This window comes from Xiphophorus couchianus, chromosome 17, assembly GCF_001444195.1.
Source record: "Xiphophorus couchianus chromosome 17, X_couchianus-1.0, whole genome shotgun sequence".
NCBI lineage: Eukaryota > Metazoa > Chordata > Actinopteri > Cyprinodontiformes > Poeciliidae > Xiphophorus > Xiphophorus couchianus.
Window position 1 is genome coordinate 1,743,140 of NC_040244.1, and position 20,862 is coordinate 1,764,001.

The 20,862-nt window shown below is 41.3% G+C and overlaps 1 protein-coding gene across 4 annotated transcripts; it reads right to left on the reverse strand.

The window, feature by feature from the left end:
• Positions 1-66: 66 nt before the first annotated feature.
• On the reverse strand, positions 67-19,022 carry prkcq (protein kinase C, theta). 4 transcript variants are annotated; one of them, XM_028043265.1, is made up of 19 exons: positions 18,921-19,022; positions 13,184-13,526; positions 10,451-10,650; positions 9,492-9,552; positions 8,752-8,932; positions 8,638-8,669; positions 8,456-8,541; positions 8,241-8,370; positions 7,358-7,467; positions 6,764-6,847; positions 5,820-5,949; positions 5,578-5,744; positions 5,235-5,408; positions 4,220-4,311; positions 3,420-3,482; positions 3,188-3,326; positions 2,927-3,115; positions 2,366-2,494; positions 67-1,851 (listed from the first exon to the last, which is right to left on the reverse strand). In XM_028043265.1, exons 2-19 carry the CDS (start codon positions 13,299-13,301, stop codon positions 1,693-1,695), a joined length of 2,244 nt encoding a protein of 747 aa, XP_027899066.1. In that variant the 5' UTR covers positions 13,302-13,526; positions 18,921-19,022; the 3' UTR covers positions 67-1,692. The 4 variants fall into 4 exon arrangements, with proteins under 4 accessions (XP_027899066.1, XP_027899068.1, XP_027899067.1 ...); XM_028043267.1 differs by lacking the exon at positions 18,921-19,022 and adding an exon at positions 13,647-13,721; XM_028043266.1 differs by lacking the exon at positions 18,921-19,022 and adding an exon at positions 13,611-13,700.
• Positions 19,023-20,862: the final 1,840 nt, after the last annotated feature.

The following is a 20,862-nucleotide window of genomic DNA, read 5'->3' on the forward strand; positions in this document are numbered from 1 at the left end:
CTACTTCCTGTTTACATGAAAGGAGGCGGACAGGCAGAAACAAGCGGTGATGCTCAGAGTTCACTCAAACATTTAAAAACAAACTTACTTTATTAATATTAATGTTCAGGATCTGGAGTGAAACCATCCACATGACTACAGTACAACTCACTTATTTACATCCAAGTTTATCTCAAGCCAAATTCATCACATGTAAGTTTTATTTACACATTATGAGGAAACAGAAACCCTCCTGAGACCCAGAGGAGAAAAGTCTGACATGTTTCATGAACATACAAACGGAGGAATAAACTGTCTTAACCTCAGTCATCAGCACCACATTCAGGCTCTTATTTTACTTTTAGAGGTATTTATTTCCCGTAACTGCGGTCCAATGTGATCCATATGGTCCAGTAAACCAGCTGAAGGAGAGTTGTCTTGTTACTAGATTAATGCTAATCCAGAGTTACTCTGTTAGCTAATGCTAACCGAATAAATAGAAATATAGTTGCGGCCGCTAACAGCAGCTGAATATCAGACCGATTATTGTTTTCATTTTAGGCTCGGGACTTTAACGCGTTATTGTCGATCATTAATGACGGATTTTAACGCGTTAAATATGTTAGCCGCATTTTGTTTTTCATACGAAGGTTCCGGCGACCGCGCGTTTCTGGTACGTCCGTAAATCTGACGCACAAGCGACATTCGCTAACAGCGATGGACGACAAAGCCGCTTCTCTCGGCCCACTGGCGGTTAATTTCTGTTTCAAGCAGACATGATGGGACGCTGGAAAAGACTATTGTTGTGTTTAAATTGTGCTAAAAGGAGTTAGCCTATCGGCGAAGCTTTTTAAGCCTTAAGTAGCATTTCCATGCTAAACATGTAGCAGCAGCTCAGACGTCCCTAATAATGTCAGCTTCTGCATTCCTACAGAATTATTTTTTTAATTAGTTCCATGAATCAGTTGAAAGCTGATGGTTTAATAACCTAAGAGATTACAAACTATATATGTGTTATTGAGGTTATATGTCTATTTATTCAATAAATTAGCAGCAAAAACTGCTTTTGAAATAATAATGTTGCATATTTGGTAGATACATCTGTAATTAAATGTGATTAATTACAAACTGTGCTGTAACTCGATTAAAGTTTTTCAAGTCCCACTAATTTACTCACTTTTGAACGTCTTGTGTTAAATTAGAAAAATTTGTTTTCATGTAAATTGTCTGGAACATTGATGTAGACCCCTTTTCTAAATCAGTCCTGCTACTTTAGATGTGTCTGTGCTTCAACACACCTGGATTCAGAGAAGGATGTGACGCAGCTGGAGGAACATCAGTTCAAATGAACAGACCGCTCTCCCCGAGGAAAACATGAAATCCATGAATAAATGAGAAATTAAAGCCTTCAGGGTTCTGAGGCGGTCTGGAAAAGAAATGCATTGAGATTCATTATAAGTCCATAAACAGTTCTAATGAGGAGAAAATGGATCTGGGTCTCAGGAGGATCACAGTTAGCAGTCAGCAGGAACCTCAGAACAAACCGGACCTGCCTGGTTCCACAGTCCAGTCCCAGTGGGGCTGACGGGTTCTTCAACCCCACTGGGGTAAATCTCCATTCACAGTCTGGAGATTTAGTTTGACTCTGTTTCAGTAAGTGTTGGTGTTTTGGGTCAGCGGGTGGCGATGTGGGTCGACCCTTTGTGTTTTGGGTCAGCGGGCGGCGATGCGGGTCATCCCTGGGTTGACGAAGGAGAAGTTCCTGAACATGGTCTGGTCCACGCTGTTGATGAGCGTCCGGTCGGCACACGACAGCTTCGGCTTCTCGTTGATGAACTCTTTGTCAAAGTTGCTGCAGTCGCTTGGTGACGTCTGAGAAAATGGAGGGAAACATTTTCTTAGATGGTAAAACTGGTTTCCTGTTTGCATCACCAACTGGTCTGAGTAAAGACATGGACATCCATCCATCCAGCGGTCATTGCAGGAGAGGCCAGGTCCTCCTCTTTCATCATTAAACTTTTCTGTTTTTCAGCAGAAACCAAACTACAACAATCTGTTGCTATATGAACACAGGAGTACCTCAAGGCTCTGCTCTGAGGTCACTCTTTTTAGTTTAAATGTTTGACCACATTCATGTTCAGGGTTTCAGATGAAAGCTGATTATTTTATATATGAAGCTTCTGAAGATATTTTTGTTTCTGTAGCAACATAAATGATGTCAAGTATTTGACAATTTGATAAATGTATCAAACTTCTCAGTAGAAACATTACTCAAAAGCCAAAATGAACTATAGTTCAGAAAAAATAACTCCCATTAAACCTGAATATTCCCTCCATAATATAATAAATAATACTTCCAAACACCTGGAGCTCCTCTTTAACTTACCAGCGTGGGCCTGAAGGGCGGCGCCACCTGCCGCTGCTCCAGGGCGCTCCAGTCCATGCTGCTGAAGAAGCCGTGCTGCCGGATGCTTCCCTTCACTCCCAGTCGTTCCTCTGGCTCCCGGACAAACAGCTGAAGAAAACCAGGTCAGACAAACCTTTACTCGCTGCTAGTCGCCATGACGACGGGACAGATTTACCAACAGAGCCAGAAAGTCTAATTATTCTTCATTGGAAAAGGTTTAATTAGACATTCCCTGTGTCGGAACAGGAATTTCATCAGATGCTTCCTGTATCAGCAGGTCTTCCAACAGAATTCAGTATTTATTAATACAGGTAAGATAAACACAGCTGGATGTTTAGTTTTAGAAACACAGTTTGGTTCAGTTTCTGTAGAAAATTGTACTGTAAATAAAAGTTTGGGAGAAAATCTGATTTCAGCTCCAGGAAGGTGGATCTGGACTGAAACAGAGGAAAAGCAGGAAAGAAGAGGCTGAAGACGTTAATCAGAGTTTAGCATGTTCTCTTAGACAGACTGGACTGGTTCCGGTGGTCTGAGTCTCACCTTGACCAGAATGTCTTTGGCCATCTTGGTGAGCCAGCTGGGATAGACGGGCGAGTCGGTCCGGATGGACTGGAAGAGCTCCTCCTCGTCGCGGCCGTGGAATGGCGACTGACCGATCAGCATCTCGTAGAGCAGAACCCCGAAGGACCACCAGTCCACCGAGCTGTTGTACTTCTGGCCCAGCAGGATCTGTAGGCACGGCAACAAGCATCAGCCTCACACACCAACCAGAACCTCCGACCCAAACCCGCGGCCGCTCACCTCCGGGGCAATGTAGTCCGGCGTCCCGCAGAAGGTGGAGGTCTGCAGGTCGTCCTGCATGTTCTCCTTACACATCCCGAAGTCGGCGATCTTTATGTGTCCGTCCGAGTCCAGCAGGACGTTGTCCAGCTTCAGGTCTCTGCAGGGGAGAAGCGCAGAGTCAGCCTGCTGTCCAAAACTCAACCGGCGCCGCAGCACGACGCCGCAGCACGACGCCGCAGCATGGCCCCACCTGTAGATGATTCCTTTGGAGTGCAGGAACTGGAGGCCGCAGACGATCTCGGCTGCGTAGAACCTGCAGGACAAAAACAGATCAGATTAATTCAACAGAATGAGATTTCATTGTTTCTGGGCTCCACCACTAAAAACACACATCTTACAGCAGAAACCATTCAGATATGACAGATTTAACATAAGTAGCAATAAAAATTTAATACAGTTAATAAAAACTGCTGTTAAACTTATAAAATATACAATAATTAACCATTCCAGTAAGTTGCTCCTAAAAGTTTTTCAGTTTCTTTTTAAAAACAAACTTCTGTTCAGCTTTAATCAGAGCTGGAGGTAAAGTCTTTTACTGCTCTGTAAGTTAAGGTGCATGACAGAAACGTCTGGCGGCGTAACCACGGCAATTTAAAATGTTTTGTAACTAAAACCAAAAACGTTTTCATGCTGAGAAGAGCAGGGAAGCTAACGCACCATCATGGACTTTTGGCCTATACTGGTAAATATTAATGATATTATCAAACCTAGGGAATAAAAATGCCTGTTTTAAAATTATATTTTAATTTATTAACAGAAAAAGATAAAGTAATCATCCCCGAAACCGAGTCGGAACCAGAACCAAAACCTCAGTTTGATAAAACTGAAGCTGAGGGTGATTACTTTTCAGCACTGAAATCCATTTTGTTTTTATTCAGATACTAATGTTTGTCGATCTGGAACACTGAGTTGTGACTGCAGACATTTCCCAGGGTGTAAATACTTTTCCCAGCTCGGTGGGCTGCTGGCTGCGTTAGCAGGAAGACCTACGTGGCTCTGTGCAGGTCGAACTTGTGGCAGGTCTGGATGTGGAACATGAGATCTCCTCCGTTCAGATACTCCATCACAAAGAAGAGGTTCTCCTGGAGAAAAACAAAATGGCGTCATGAGAAACTCTGAGCCACATGAAGGCGAAACAGCTGGACTGCAGCTGGCTGTTTAATAACATTTCTAATATCAGGCAGGAGATAAACTACAGACTGAAACTTTACTGTAGTGCAGTTCAACATGAAGGGATTATGAGACTTTCAGCTGCTTCCATTCACTACAGCCTGGTTCACTACAGTCTGATAATTCAGATTGGAATCTGTTCTGTAAAGAACCTTGAGATGATATTTCTAGTTCAGAACCGGAACCACATCAAAGATCAGACCGTCTCTCTTCATGTCTGACCCTTTTATATTTCAGATCCAAACAAGATCCAAACAACCAGACACTGCAAAAAAAAATATACTGGAACTGCAGGAAACAGAACCAAAATCTACAATTAAATTCTACATTTAATTCAAACACTTTATTGGGAAATTAAAAGGAAATAATAAAATCAATTTAAAAACAAATCAAAAATTCTGTAATAAATAAACAAAAGGCTGCAGCCACAGGAAATAGGAGCAAAGGGAAAAATGCTGCAATTCTAACAAAAACAACAGTAAGAGTGAAACTCGCTCCACAGAACAGAAGTCCTCCAGGCCACCAGGAGGAGTCGACCAACAAACTGGGACCAGACGCTCAGCGAGGACTTGAAGGAAGAACTTCATGTCTTTTTCAAAACAGTTTTTTTTCAGCTGCATTTTTACATAGGAGATATAATTTACTCCTGACTCCCCCTGGTGGCCTGGAGGACTTTCACCTTGAGGAGGGAATTGCAGCTTTCATACTTCCTGTTGTTTTTGCAGCTTTGACACCTCTAGCTCGTGCTTCCTGTGTTTACAGCTGGTTTTGCTGTTTGCACCAGTCAGAACTGGCAGGGCCTCGCTCTGACAGGAGCCCTGTCTGTGGTCATCACCTTGGTCTGGAAGGTGCAGTACAGGTGTGTGAGGAACGGGTTCTCCCAGGCCAGAGACAGAACCCTCCTCTCCACCAGCGTACACTCCACATCGTCGTCCATCAGCACCACGTCCTTCTTCAGAGCCTTCACAGCAAAAAACTTCCCGCTCCTCTTCAGCTCGGCCAGAAACACCTGGAACCACAGGAAGACGGGGTCTGAGGTTCTGCACAACTCTGGACGGATCCGCCTCCACCTGCTAACCAGGTGACAAGTTTCCGTGGAAACAAGCCTGACCACAAGCCTGGCTGAAGTGTGAATGAGTCAAAGTGTGACAGAGCAGCTGAAGCCAACGGCGCCGCACCTTTCCGAAGCTTCCTTTGCCCAGCATCTTGTGCAGGACGAAGTCGTCGATGTTGAACTTCGGCTGATGGTCCTTCTTTGGGACGGCGTACAGCGGCTCCTCTGGGGCCGCCTCCAGGGCCGGCCTGCTCACCTCGGTCGGCCCCTCCCACAAAACGCCCATCGGATCTGCCGGCGAACGGAAACCTCCGGTGAGACATTAGCTAGCACAATGGGGAGGTGATGATGTCAGCGGCGGCGTACCTTTGCTAGCAGGCACCTGTGTGACGGGCAGACCCGGTACCAACCCGGACGGCACCCGCACTACGCCCGGCTGGCCAATGCCCACCGGACCTTCTCGACCCATGATGTCACCGTCTTTAGTACTTCTCGCCTACAGAGGGAAAATAAAACCCAACAGATAAATAAATTAGACAATTATTATCCTTAAAAATTATTTTGTTTTACTTTTAAATTACTGGTGAAACATTTTTGGAAACTAAACTTTTCTAAAAATCCTCAGACAAACTTTGTCATTAAAAAAGTAACCAGCAAGTGAATTAGCATATTAGCTAAATATTTAGCTTTGGCTAGCTTAGTCTAAATATTTACATTCCAACTTGGCTTGCTAGCTAAATATTTAGTTTGTAAACAAAAAAATTAGTTTACATATTTGTAGTTTGCAAACTACAAATATTTCATTTGTAAATTAAATATTTCTACTTTAGAGCTAATTAATATTTTGCTAGCTCTAGAGCTAAATATTCAGTTTGGAGCTAGTTAGCTTGCTAATCAGACATTTGATACTGAAGGAATAAATAACAGAGAAAAATATGTCAGGCTGAATAACCCAAATCATTGCTGTTAATAATTGACTGTAAATTTACAACATAAAAATGTTTGGAGAACATTTGCAATTTTCATCCATTAAATATTTTTCCCTCTAGCAGAAATATTGTGGAGAGTGACTGTTTGTTCCAAATTAAATAATTGGCGAATAATAATTAATTTGCTTCATAGAGTAAATGTTAATTCTGAGATGTCCAGGAAAGAATCCGGCCGGTAGAAGAGATTTATTTTACAGCTAAATGAACTGATTTTTTATGTACAATGATTAAATTTAAAGAAGTGTAAAAATAAACAATTCAGTTTCTGAAGAAACTTTTATCAGTACACAGAATCATGACTCATAAAACTGTTTCTATTACCAGGAAATCTGACTCATTATGAGACGATTTTGCAGCCGTGTGAGGCGTTCCCTTCTCGTAGGAGTCGGGTAGATTCTGCTGCTTCTGTTGTAATAAAAAACGCAACTGTACATTTTCAGTAAAAATGCTGGTTAGAACCTTAAACTAAAGCAAAAATTGGTATCGGACAAGAAAACTGCTGAGTTTGACGGAGTTTCAGAAGGAAAATAAAATGACTTTGGAGGAACAAATTTCCACCAAAAGCAAAATTGCTAGATTAATTGCATGTGTACAAGAAAATTTTTTTCCAAGATTAAAACTAGAATATTTCACATTTAGTCAGAAATTTGTGGATAAAAACAGCAGAAGAGCTAAAAGAGTCCGGTGGTGAATTCAGGAAATGTTTTAAATGTAGAACTGGGATCTTTTTCTGGATCCTCTCACATTCTGGAAAATATTCATTTTCTCTAAACATTTTAGGGTTTTTCTCTTAGAGATGTCTGAATTTATAACATCATGGAGTTGTAATATTTATGCCTTCATCTTGACTTCTCTAGATCAGAGACCGTTTTAGTTTTCCTGGCAGAACGTAGAAACATCTGCCGATGTCCTGACCTGCTGCTGGCTCCCGATGACGGCCAGAGCTTCAGCCATCAGCTTCTGGTTGACGCCGCAGAGGTTCGCCACCTTCTTCTGGCATTTATGGTGAATGTTCATGCTGCACTCTGCACATAAAACAGAAAAAATAAAACCTGCAATCACATCTGTAACAATTACTTTTGGATTCTGTTTCAGATTCAGATCATAATGCTGAAATCTCTGGAAACTAAATTTGTCTTAAAGTGTTTAAATGATGCATTTGATTCACACTTTTAGAGAAATGAGGCGTTTTATGGATGATTTTTGTCTGTAAACGGGAGTTTTCAGCTGCTGGATCATATTTCTGATGAGAAATGAGCAGCAGCTGCACATGATGCAACGCCGAGACCTAAATCATGATAATTCCTCCTGCTGCACATGAAATTATCTTTATGGGTTTGGAAAATAAGCCTCTTATGTTACATAAAGCATCTAAAACATCATCTGGTTCGTCGTGGGAAACATTTTGTGTTCCTGAATCTGATTCAGTTCAAACAACTAATGTCCAAAACCTGTTAAAATCTACAGCAGCAGAAGATTCCCAGTCTGAGATACTAACTGGGACCAGTCAAATCGACTGGCCCGCCTACGGAGGAACATCTGTGACCGAATTAATTACAGCTGGTACGATTTCATGGAACAAAGAAATAAAGGAACAGGGAATCAGGCCAGAGCGGACGGTGAAGACGGGAAGGAGCAAGAGGAAAATACAGCCAGAGAATGGCCTAGTCAAAGTCTAGACGTGAATCCAGCTGAATCCAGAATCAGTGGGAAGATTTGAATATTTAGCCAGTCTGATGCTAATCGAGGCGTGGCGGCCATGTTGAGCCGTGTACATGCGGTGCAGGCGGCGTCTCACCCTCACATTTCAGCCCCTGCTTGGCCAGCCCCCACAGCAGGGTGCCGCAGTGCTGGCAGAAGGTGGGGCTCTTGTAGTTGTACACCTTGAAGCGGTGCGGCATGTCGATCTTGAAGCGCTCCTTATGTATCTGCAGAACAAGAACCAGAGTGCAGCTTGACTCAAACGGCCAGAAACCAGAAAAAGAACCAGAATCAGAACCTGTATTAACTCACCATGGTCTCCTTGCTGTTCACCGCCGACCCGGTGCATTTGGCAATGACCTTGTCGATGCATTTCTTGTGGATGGCAGCGTTGCATTCTGGGAGACACACAGAGACAAGAGGGACAGAGACATGGAGGACACCGCCGCAGGACGGCCGTCTCCTGATGCATCATGGGAAACACGGAGACTCACGTCTGCACTGGTAGCCCTGCTTGTTCAGACCCCTGCAGAGCAGAAAGAGAGATCAGTCAGGAACCGGTCCAGGTCCTGGTCGGTCCAGTCGGGCTGGTTCCAGCCGGTTCTTACCAGACGAACTCCTTGCAGACGGAGCAGAAGGTGGGCTGAGGGAAGAAGGTGGCGCTGAACTCGTGACACTTCACCAGGTGAATTTTGGCCTGCTTGATGGCGCCGCGCCGCTGATGTAGGGTGAACAGGCCGTCTCTGCCGCACTCCGAGTCCGGGTCGGCGCCGGCCAGACCCGCAGCGTCTGAAACACACCAGGACACGACCCCATGACCCCTAGGGTCTAAACACACCAGGACACGACCCCGTGACCTCTAAGGTTTTGAGATTAATCTTAGAAATTTTCTAAAAAAAAAACTAGGAAATTTCTAAGTTTGAAAAATCAAATATTTCCACTGAAAAATATTTTGGGACAAAAATCTTTCAAGGAAAAGTCGAGTATTTTCATCTTTTGAAACTCAGAATTTTTTTCTGGAACATTTCTGATATTAATTTGAAAAATTCTGAATTTTTTGTCAGAAAGTAACTTTTTTTGTATCTACAGTGACCTTCATACGCCGCTGGATTAAACCAGGAAGTGTTTTTGTACTCTAGCCTGGATTCTGTTTTTGCTGCTTTTCTAGTTTATAAAATAATCAGCAAACTCATTTAACAAAAAACAACAATTTAAAGTTTTGAATCTATATTTCTGTTTATTAAACATTTATTCTGTTTAGTAAATATTGTATTAGTGAAGATATCTGCTGGTAGAGTTATTGATGGTATCAGGTAAAGTTTTAGTTTTGCTGTTTTTGGAGACTCACCGCTCTTCTCCAGGTAATACCGGGCCTCCATCAGCAGGCGGCCCTGCGGCTTCATCTCCAGCTGAAACACAAAACCAGCACAAATAAAACCTTCCATCTGGAGGAGGCCTGGGTGACATGGTGCTGGGAACAGACTCGGCTCGGGCAGAACAAACAGCCTGGAGGATTTTAATTACAGTTTGTGTTTGTTTGGGAAGGAAACGGTTGGCAGAAAATCTCTGATCTCAGCAGGAGATAAAAACTCCCCACAAAAATAGAAAAAACTCATTTTAACTTTCAATAAGGACAAAATGTTTCTGAGATTCATCTGAAGAAAATTTTACATTTCTCTGATTTTTCTACTTTTTAGTTTCCAGGTTTTATTGGACTAAATTATAACTGAAACAAATTCTCCTTCAACCATTAAATTAACAAAAACCTGACGTTTTATCAGCTTAATTACGTCATGTCAAATATGACTGAAATAAAATTTTGCTGATTTAAGCTCTTGAAATTGGGCCTCTGTCTCTTTAAGAACTCCTGCTCTTTCTGAAGCTCCGCCTCCAGGAAGTCACATGGCTCCTCCATTAACCCTTTAACGTTTTTACCAGCGTTGCTCTGAGCAGCAGCTCCTATAATGAGCTCAGTAGCTGATTGCTAATTGCTGCTGGCTAGTCTGAAGGAGCTGAGTGGGGGAGAAGCTGCGTCTCGGAGGCGAGGCTAGGTCCACCCAGATGTTTAGCAGCTGAATGGTTGCCATGGAGACTAAAGGATTTCTCAGGTTTGTTTATGATGAGGTAGAACAGAGCATGACACAAAGCTCAAAGCCCATTTTAGATGGTACCGGCCCTTTAAGGCTCAATCTCTGTGGCCCTCTGGACCTGTAGCTTTAATCAATCAATCAAAACATTAATCGACGTTCTGAGTGTCCTCTGAGCGGTGCGGTCCGGTCCGACCCGGTACGGTTCTGCTCCACCCACCCAGATCTCCAGCTTGCCGTTCTCCTTCTTGCAGCGCGTGGCCAGGGAGTCCAGCGCCACGGTGGCCTCGGACCGCAGCTCGGCCGTCCGGTCCTTCACCATGACGTGCATGATGCGGCCGCGGTGGACGTGGGCGTCGAACGTGGAGCTCCACGGCGGGTACATGGTGGGTTTCTTCTGCTTGTACACCTGTCCCTTCTCTGCACACACACACACCCAGGCACACACACACACACACCCAGGCACACACACACACACACACACACCCTGGCTCAGGGTCGTCTCAGGGGAACCAGCACCAACCTGCACGGCTTCAGTTTCACTTCCACACAGTAGACAGGCTCTGATTTGATTCTTTGAGTTTCATGTTTTTGTTTTTTAGATTATTGCTGTAGCATAATTTGATCGTTACTCATTAACTTAGATTTAGCTTTAAACTTTTAATATCGGAACAAGACCTAAAGAAACTCCTTAGTTTAATAAAACCAGGAGAACCAGTCACTAGTTTCTTACAGACTACTTATTAAACACGGGGAACCAACATGTAGTTTTACACTTTTACGTTTCTGTTAGTTTATAAACTATGGAGTACTTTTTGTTTTCCTTTTATTTTGTTTGTATTTCCTCTAATTCATGTAAAGCATTTTGAATTGCCTTGTTGCTGAAAATGTGATATATAAATAAAATTTCCTCCTTTGGGACTTTTTATTAAATTAAACTTCCACACAGAGAAACTAACGTCTAGAGCTGAAACGATTAATCTGATCAATCGATATTCATCTAGTTTAGTCATTGATTAACTGAGAAAACAAACTCAGAAGCATAATTCAGCTAAAACATGTATACACTTTGGATTTAAGATTTTGCAGTTTCTGCAGCGTTTTCTACCCAGATATTAATCTGTGAATCCAGAAATACTCAGTTATTTCTAACATGGTGTAAAAAAGCCTTAAATGAAACATCAGCCTAATTTTTATGTATTTATTTTATGTTTTTGTTTTATTACTGATCTGAGTTTTTTTTATTATCTTTTAGCAAATAGATTTTTTGAGTCTGTTTACTCCAGTTAATTATTAATTAATAGCTAAATTAGTTAATTATTCCAATCAATCAATTAATCGTGATTAATCGGACTGTAAAGTCCAAAACAAATCTTCTTGTTGCACTGAAACTAGTTCAGTTATTTCCAGACTAATTAGCCAAAATGTTTCCAGTAAAACCCGTTAAACTATCAAAGTTTCCACTTCGCCTGCAGCTGAACATCGGAGCCGTTTCTGGGCCCAGAACCCGTCCGGTTCTGGTTCTGTGCAGCCAGATGAGCCAACATGTTGTCAGAGTGACATGTGAGCCAGTTCCTGTGTGATCTGCTAAAAACGAAAAGGTGACGCTCAGAAAACGCTGACTTCCTGTCGTTTGCCCTCCTGTTTCTTCTGAGTCAGAACCGGTTCCGTCTGAAACGACGGGTTTTCTGTCAACCAGAAGACTGAACGTAGCGCCTCGGTTTTACTTCTGTATTTATCATCTTCATACATGACTGCTAGTAAGCAAACAGCCCACATATGACAGAAAGTATGATGAAGGTCAAAAATACTGAAATACAGAGAAATGAAGCTTTACCGGACCTGATCAGTACCAGCAACGCCGTTACCATGACAACACATTAATAACTGGATGTCCTGTTGGATTCTTTACTTTTTAAATTTTTTTTATTATGACCATAAAACGGAAAACTGTTTGAAAATGATTACAAAGTAAAAAAAGGTAAATTTATCTCCGTTCCTGAACAGAAACGTTTCCTACAGAAGGCAGCCATTTTTAACTCTGCCCTCGATGACATCATCAAAGCAGCCATTTTTAACTCTGCCTTCAATGACATCATATTTCCCATTAATGCTCATAAAATCCAGAACCATGTTCAGTCAGCGATCAGCTGATTTTCCTCCTGATTCTCACATGAAACCCATAAAATAACTGAAATGATGAATCTGAACATGATGTCATTTCCTGCACATTAACAGGAAATTACAAAATTTCTATTTAGAATCTGAGCAAAAATATTGACAATAGTTATTGTAGAGAAACTTTATGGGTCCTTCCTGATCAACAGTTGAAAACTCTGATGTTAATGCGACGTGTCGTTACATTATTAAAAATAATTATTTCCTCCTGTGACTTGAACTACGCCTTTCTTCTTCTTCTGCAGGCCAAAATGACTCCAGATTGAAATGAAACACTGATAAAGACTTTTTACTGAATCCTGGGTGTACTTACTTTTTATCTTCATCTTTATTTAATAAGTGAACCTGATTGTTATTTTCCAAGAAATTTAGAACCCAGACAAAAACAGCAGGGTGTATTTACTTTTAGGGTGTATTTACTTTTAGGGTGTATTTACTTTCCTGTCTGCCTTCCCAGGTCCAAACTGTTTCCTCAGATAGAAACGTTTTTACTGACGGATGTTTGCATCGTTTCCCAAAAGAGATGAAATATTGATATTTGAACATTTCCTTTAAAGGAAGCAAGTATTTAAGTTAATAATTCATTTTTATTTTTATGACTTTAAAACATTGGAAGCACAGCAGCTTCAGAAGTTCATTCTGGGTCTAGTTAACTAATTAAACTCTTTATTGTAAAACCCGTCTGACAGCATGAAGTAGGCTGGAAGGAGTTTCAGATCCACTTTAGTCGTTATGGAAAAAATTACAGTTGCCGTAGCAACCAGGAGCCACTGACCTGTGTCCACGGCCTCCTTCATGTAGACGGCGCAGTACGGGTTCAGCACCTCTTCATAGTACGCCAAGCTGGGATCGATCTCAAAGTTGGAGAAGCCGATCCGCAGGAAAGGAGACATGTCTGATGATGGCTCCTCCAGGAAAAATCAGGATGTTTCCAGGTTAAATCAGGAGTTTCCCAGGTTAAATCAGGAGTTTTCCAGGTTAAATCAGGAGTTTTCCAGGTTTCCTCGCAGTGCGTGCTGCAGCGTGTCGCCGTCTCTCTGCAGGCGGCTGGCAGCGGGCGCAGGTCGGCGACAGGAAGTGAGCGTTTTTAAAGTTTTTCCGACCTCGTATCAAACGACCTGCAGAGGAAGAGAAACATTTCATCATGAAACCCCAAAATCCGTCAGAAACAAATTCAGTCAAAGACCCAGAAAAACACAGACTGGTGACATCTTTCAACGCTCAGAGGCAGAACCCACAGTTTGATCAGAACCAGAACCTCAGAGGAGTCGGCACAATCTGACCGGCTCCCAGTGAGTACTGGACCTGGTTCTGTCCCAGTGACACCCAAGTCACTGCTGGATTTAGAAGACCGTGTGTGTGTGTGTGTGTGTGTGTGTGTTTGTTTCTTATACCTTGTGGGAACCATTTTCCTGAAACACTACGCTGTGGGGACCGAAGCCTGGTCCCAACAAGGGGAAACACTGTTTTTGGGTCAGGGGTCAGATTTAGGCCTACGGTGTGAGTTGAGTTTTGGGTAGGGTTAGGTATGTAATGGGTAGGGTCAGGGTAAAGGTCAGGGTAAAGTTTAGGCTGTCGAAATGAATGGAAGTCAATGGAAAGTCCCCGCAAAGATAGCTGGCGCGCGCGCGTGTGTGTGTGTGTGTGTGTGTGTCATCTCTATTAATAGAGATGAAATCCTAAACGCAGATGAGGAACCAACACTCTGACCAGAACTGGTTCCAGGACCCGGAGCTGGTCCAGTCGGCTTTTAGCAGCTTAAACTCAGAACCAGAACCGGGCCTGAAGCTCCGACATTAATCCTAAACTCATTTCCATTTGGTCTAATTAATAAACTGTTAAAATATTTTAAAAATAGTCGTCCGTTTTCTATAACTTCTTTACATTTAGGATTTTTTTTGCAATTAAAATCAATATTTTTTGTGGAGCTACTTTAGAAATTTTTGCAAGAAATTTTGATGGTAAATATTTAAAGTTTGAATTCTTCACATTTTTATGACGAGAACAAAATGTTTTAAATTAATTTGACTGTGAATGTATTGAGATTTGAATATGAACCACCTAAAAAACATTTTGACACATTCCAGGAAAACTAAAGTCTTCCAGCAATTTGTTGCATTAGATTTTATTTAAGGGCACCAGAGTCCAGGGGAGCTGCATAGAAACCGATCAGCAGGATCATCGTCATCGACAACAGATAAATAATCATTAGCTGGTCAAAGAGAGCAGAAATAACGAGCCGGAAAACCAAAACCAAAAACAGATGTGAGCCGGGAAAACACAACGGAGCAGAACCGTACGGAAACGGACAGAACCGGACAGGTTCACAGAATCGGTGATGAACATCAACATGATTAAACTGAGATCCACTAAAACAGCTGCTGCAGCGTCGCATGGAGCTGCTGCTGCAGCGTCGCTGCGACCTGTTGATGTGTTTGAGTGGGCGGAGTCAAACTTCCGGAGTTCACGGCACTAAACACCAACCACACTTCCTGTCTGAGCGTTTTCCTTCTCCGTGGGTTTGATGCAGTTTCAGCCAGAGATCAACTTTACAGAAAAGAAACAAAATGAACCAAAAACATTGAATATTAAAATCTTCTCACAGAATTTAGTTTATTAAAACAAAACAAAACTTTATTTTCTGCTTACAGTCGGTGCAGATGAATCAAACAAACTTTACTTTTGCTTCTGAATTTTTCTCTTGAATTTTTAAACTTTTGGTTCATATAAAAATTAATTTCTCATTGAAAATCATTTCAAACATGGACATAAAAGTATTTCATTCCTCAGGCAGACGCGAGCATCTGAGAATATTTAGAAGATTTTCCATATAATTTATTAACTTATCAGTGTTTAACATAATGGAGGTTAGATATTTAGTAGTTTTATGATAAAACCTTTATTTTATTCCTCATGTAGACATACTGGGAATATTTAATTCATTGTCTAAGTAATTTTTCTGAATGTAGTTGATTTTTTAAAAAAAACAAACAATGATCTAATATTTGTAATTTTTGAATCTATATCCATGTTTATAATTTTGGTGCACTGCTGGTTTGTTGATAAATATATTTTTATTAATAAGGAATGGATATAAGTTCATATAAATGATAACTGCTCACAGTTACAGATATTATCTCAGGTTTGGTGGATTTCTTCCCGCTCTGCCTGCTGGGCGTTCCTCAGCGCCGCCGCCTCTCCTGTTCCTCCTATAATCAGTTTAAATGTTTCATTTCGTATTTTCACAGATTTTAACGTTAAATTTCAGTGTTTTTATAACTTCAGACAGACGGACAGCGACCGGATTCTGTTCTCTGCAGTTCATCTGGAAAACCTTTTTATTCACCATAGCGCCGTTCTCCCTCCGGAAACTTTAGGAGCTTTTTAGCCGAGTTAGAGGTCAGAGTTAAGGAGCTTAGCACAATGAAATTCTCCTGTGGTCATCAGAAAATGAGTAAAAAGTCGATCCTGACTCCGGCTTTCAAAGATTTAAAAAACGTTTTGCTGTTTTAAGAGAAGAAATGAAGCGATTCAGGAATTTTGCACAGAATCGTTGATACGGACAAGAGATGACCAGCCAATCGATGCAAAGGCTGAAAAATGTACAGAAAGAAAAACCGTCTCAGTTCATCCTGGAGACTGACTGCAAGGAGTCTGAACATCTACACCTGACCTCTGACCTCTGCAGGAAGAAGGCCTGTGAGCCGTGAAACTAATCAAACATCTTTAATCTGCCGTTTATCCTCGCTGCTTCTCTCCCTTTTAGTAAAAACTCTGGATGAATTAATCATCTTCCCAGTGAAGCTGAAGCATATTGATGGATTTTAATCTGAGATTTTATGGTTCCTGCTCATCAGCTGAACTTCAGGTTGAAGTCTGGAGCGTTTAGAAACGTTTGAACTGATGAGATTACAGCAGCAGCCAGATGTTCCTCCGGCTCATCCAGAACGTCCAGAGTCTGGACGTTTCTGCTGCCGCCGCTTTAATCCGTCTGCCGCAAAGCGCCGCCTCTGCAGGAGGGGATTCAACCTGGAGCAACACGACACGCTGAGCTGGAAAAACACCTGCGCAACAACCACAGGACGGGTTCTACTGGTTCTGTTGGACCAACTGGACCATCGCGCTGGTTCTGGTGCCACTCAGAGGTTTACTTCCTGAAAGTTTTACTGTGGTGGAAGTTTTCACTCCATATTAGAGCAGATTTAAAAATATGAATATCAAACCTTAAAATAGAGGATGGATGGATGGATGGACGGACGGATGGATGGATGGATGGACAGACGGACGGATTCTGTCTGAAAATAACAGGAATAATCCTAATCCTATGGATTAAAGGAGGATCAATAAATGGATCTTTGATCTTAAATCAGTTTCAGGTTCTGAGTATCAGGAGAAAATATTTCTCTCTCTCTCTCTTTTTTTATCGTTTTCTTTTCCTCCTGTGAAGAGCCATGGAGGTGAGGAAGAGGAGGACGAGGAAGGTCACCCCCCTCTGAGTCGACCTCAGATCAGACGAAGGTCGCGGCGGCGTGGCGAGCCGCGACCTTCAGACCCATCATCTGAACGCCGATCCATCAGAACTCAGTCAGGACCTTTGTTCTCTGAGAGGTCTTTGACTAGACCCCAGACCCGACCAGAACCAGCACCGCTCACCTCCACCCACACAGTCAGAACACTTCTGATCCACCCGACCAGAACCAGAACCAGAACCAGAACCAGCTGCTGTTCTCTTAAACATGGCAGCAGTAATTGATCTTTAACTACAGAGTAGGAGAAAAGTTTTCTAGGACGGAGATCAAAAGATACTGCCTACTGACAAACGCTCAGCGGTTTAAAACCGTCTCTGAACAGATTCTGATTCCTGCCGTGGTTTGAATCAGTTCAGCGGCCGGAAGGTGGGACTGGTTGCCTTACAGTGTCAGATTCTAACACAGCTTCATGGAAACTCACCAGTTTTGAAACATTTTCTTGTGCTTTGGTTTTGGCTCCAATAGAAACTTTTTCTGATCAGATGATGAACAACAGGATCTTACTACTGGAGGAAACGAAGAAGAAGACGACGACAGGAAGTGGAGCAAGATAAAGAGCTGCAGGTTTTTAATAACGTATCGCTTCAACAAACTTGAAGTGAAAATGTGATTTAAATTTTTTTTTCTTATTTAACAGAAACAGCATTTCCAAAATTGTGTTTTTCCACATTAACAAAATATATATATATTTTTTTCTCCGAAGAGTTTTTGCGGCGCTAGTGGCTCGTATTTTTTCAGGAAGGAGGGTGGAAGACATGCAAAGGTCGTCGGGACCGGGAGTCGAACCCGTGACGTCCGCGTCGAGGACTAAGGCCTCCAAACGTGGGGCGTGCTAACCCGCTGCGCCACCACAGCACGCCCCCTTAACAGAATATTTTAAAACATTTTGTGCGTGTTTGTAATCCCTCCAGTTTTTAGTTATTTTGTGATCCCTGCACTTTTTACGCTACTGCATAGACAAAACTGTGATGCTAACTCCCACCTGCAGGCGGCGACATTTCTTACTTCTACTCCTCTGTTCCCACTTTACTGGATGTCAAGTTATCGTCTTACATGAACGCAAATACTGCAAAATTTCCCGCAAATATTTCTAAATTATCTCCACACAAATCAGTGAAACAACCATGAGTTTAAAGAAATACATATTAAATGCAGAAACGTCTTTTAAAATATTCCAGCGGGTTTTATTAATACATTCTGCAACAACCGGCCCTTTAAGAGCATTCATGATCTGGATGTGGAAGAAAATTAAAATAAGTTAAAGCATCGATTTCCTTTATAGTTTGTTTATCTTTCCATAGAAATGACTTCTGTGTCAGGAATCAATAAAATCTTATAAATGCTACATATAGTTATTTATGCTGTACATTTCATTGGTGCTCTATAAAGAACATGTATTGTGTATTTATGAGGGTTTGTTTTACATTTCTTCTGGTTAAATTGAGGTTTGTCGTCTCCACTGTCGCCTCATGCTTGCTCTTCCTCTGCTGCTTTCCAGTCATTTTAGCCTCTTTCAGCCTGAGCTCACAAAACCTACCAGACACTTTGAAAAAGACTTTTTATGTTTTATAGACGCCTACCGGAGGAAACTGATTATTTGGTGGCTAAACAACAACTTCATGTCTATTTCAGGTTTGAGAACAAAGACAAAACTTTGTACCAAATAACGGAGGAAAGCATCTGGTTTATAGCCTAAGAACAGAAATGTAGAAAACTATTTCACAGAAATGGTTCGTGTTTAAGAAAAACATGAACTAATGCTTTACAATGCGTAAAGTATCTCCTTTTATTTAAAACTAAATCTTACAGTCTTAATAAAACTGAGCCGGTCTGACGACAACCAGCCAGTTTTCATTGCGGGAAACGATTCAGCTGAGATGTTTTAGCTTCAGCTGAGATGTTTTAGCTTCAGCTGAGATGTTTAACTAACTTTGGTGAAATGTGAGGCTGATAAAGGTCGTAGTAACAGCTCAGAGTACTCACCTCCCGGCGGACTGCAGCTTGCTGCCGCGGCTCTCACTGAGCGGAGGAAACGGAGCCGCAGCGTTTAAACGGGCTGCGTGACGCGTTCACGGACCGTAGGAATGTTTACTCACCTCCAGCCACCGCCTCTCATCTGAACTAAACCAGAGAAAGAGAGAGGTTTTTGTTTCCTGTTTACCCTGGGAGTGTTTACATCAAATAAAATCGCGGGTCGCCGTAAAGTCTAATTTATAATTAAATATTTTTATTTATTAACAGAAACAAACAACATAGATTTTTAATTTTTTTTTAAATAAAACCCACAAAATATGTTGTGGTTTTATTTTATCAACTTTAGCACTTAATAACCTTTTTCAGAGGCTGGATAAAGTTTTTAAACGAAGAGCAGCAAATTCTCCCTTTAGTCTTTAAACGCAACACTCAGTCAAGCTTCACATCGAAACAGAAACTAAATTTATAAATTTTCTTATGTTTAATAAATGTATTAAACATAAGAAACAAAACTCTTAAAGTAGCTGGGTTTGCATATCTCTGTTTCTGTGTTTAATAAAAACTAACAAAGATTAACATGATTTTAAATATGATCTGTTTTTGTTAGGGTAAAGTGTTTGTTGCAGATGGATGTGAAACATAAAATGTTCCTGCAGATTTTTGTTATATTTTGTATTTATTGGCAGAATAATAAGTTTACGGCTGTATGGCTCTGAGCTTCAAAAGGGTTTTTACATTATGGCAAACTGGTTTCACATTAAATCTGAGTCTGAGTGGATCCCTGTTATTGTTCAGAAAGTGATCCTGGTTCAGTTCAGTTAATCTGTTTAACGGGTTGATCACCCTGGTTCTGGTTCTGGTCTCATCTTGTTAAGGAATCATTTCTCCCCACTATCGCCACATCCTTCCTTTAATAAATAATAGGCATTATAAACTGGAAGATATCATGAAATATGGCTGCTTATGCTGTTATATTTGATTCTTACCTTCATGTTTAAGTTTGATGTTGAAGTTCTTCTTATTTGCTGTGAACTGAAACTATAATAAAATTAAATGCTGAGTCAGTTTTTATTAAATGAAAACTATAGAAAAGATTTTAATATTTTTCTCTCTGTTCCACATGTAAAGCTAATTTGGTGCTTGAGTAAATATAATTTCTTCTTTCAAAACATAAAATAATTATTTTAATCACGGATAATGTAAGGCGGACAGGAAACATAATTTATATTAAATTTAATACAATAAAAGTTCCAGCCTGTTTGTTCTCCTGCTTGCTGCTGCTTTATTTTCACTTTTTCAATAGAAATAAATAAAATACCAAAAATCCGGTTTCGGTTTTACTTCCTGTAATCTTCAGCAGGTTTAAATAGCATTTCATAGCTGTTTTAAAGTTATAGTTCATTCATTTTATGACTCGTTAAGAGGCCAAGTTGCTGCTGTGGCTGTTTTCATGTCCGCTGCCTCGGTTCTCCACCAGGGGGCGCCACCGTCCATGTTATGACCTTTTCAGTCCAAGTGAAACAGGCGGAAAGGAAAAATGTAGTTTAAGCATATAAAACATGTCTGTGATAATTTCTGGGTCTATATGTGATGATTCTCCAAGCAGCAGCAACTCTAACATTTTATTCATGAAGTTCTTTTTAACTTTTGATTAATCCTGTCACTAATTCAGCCACAAAACAAATAGTTTCTATTTTAAGTTTTAATTTGGGCTCTAACTTTTCCTAAATTATTCTTTTCTCTTTTCTACTCCTCTTCTATTTTTTGTTTTTAGTTTTGCTGCAGCGGCTGATGAATGAATGAGTCCATGAACTCCTTCCTGCTGTGAACTTTAACACATTTCTGCCTCTAATTGGTCTCGGATCCGCGGTCTGTGGCTTTTCTGCAGGTCGGCTGGATGCACCGTCCGGCCGCTGCCTGCTGGGGGCGCTGTCCTCTGCTCCCTGAGGAG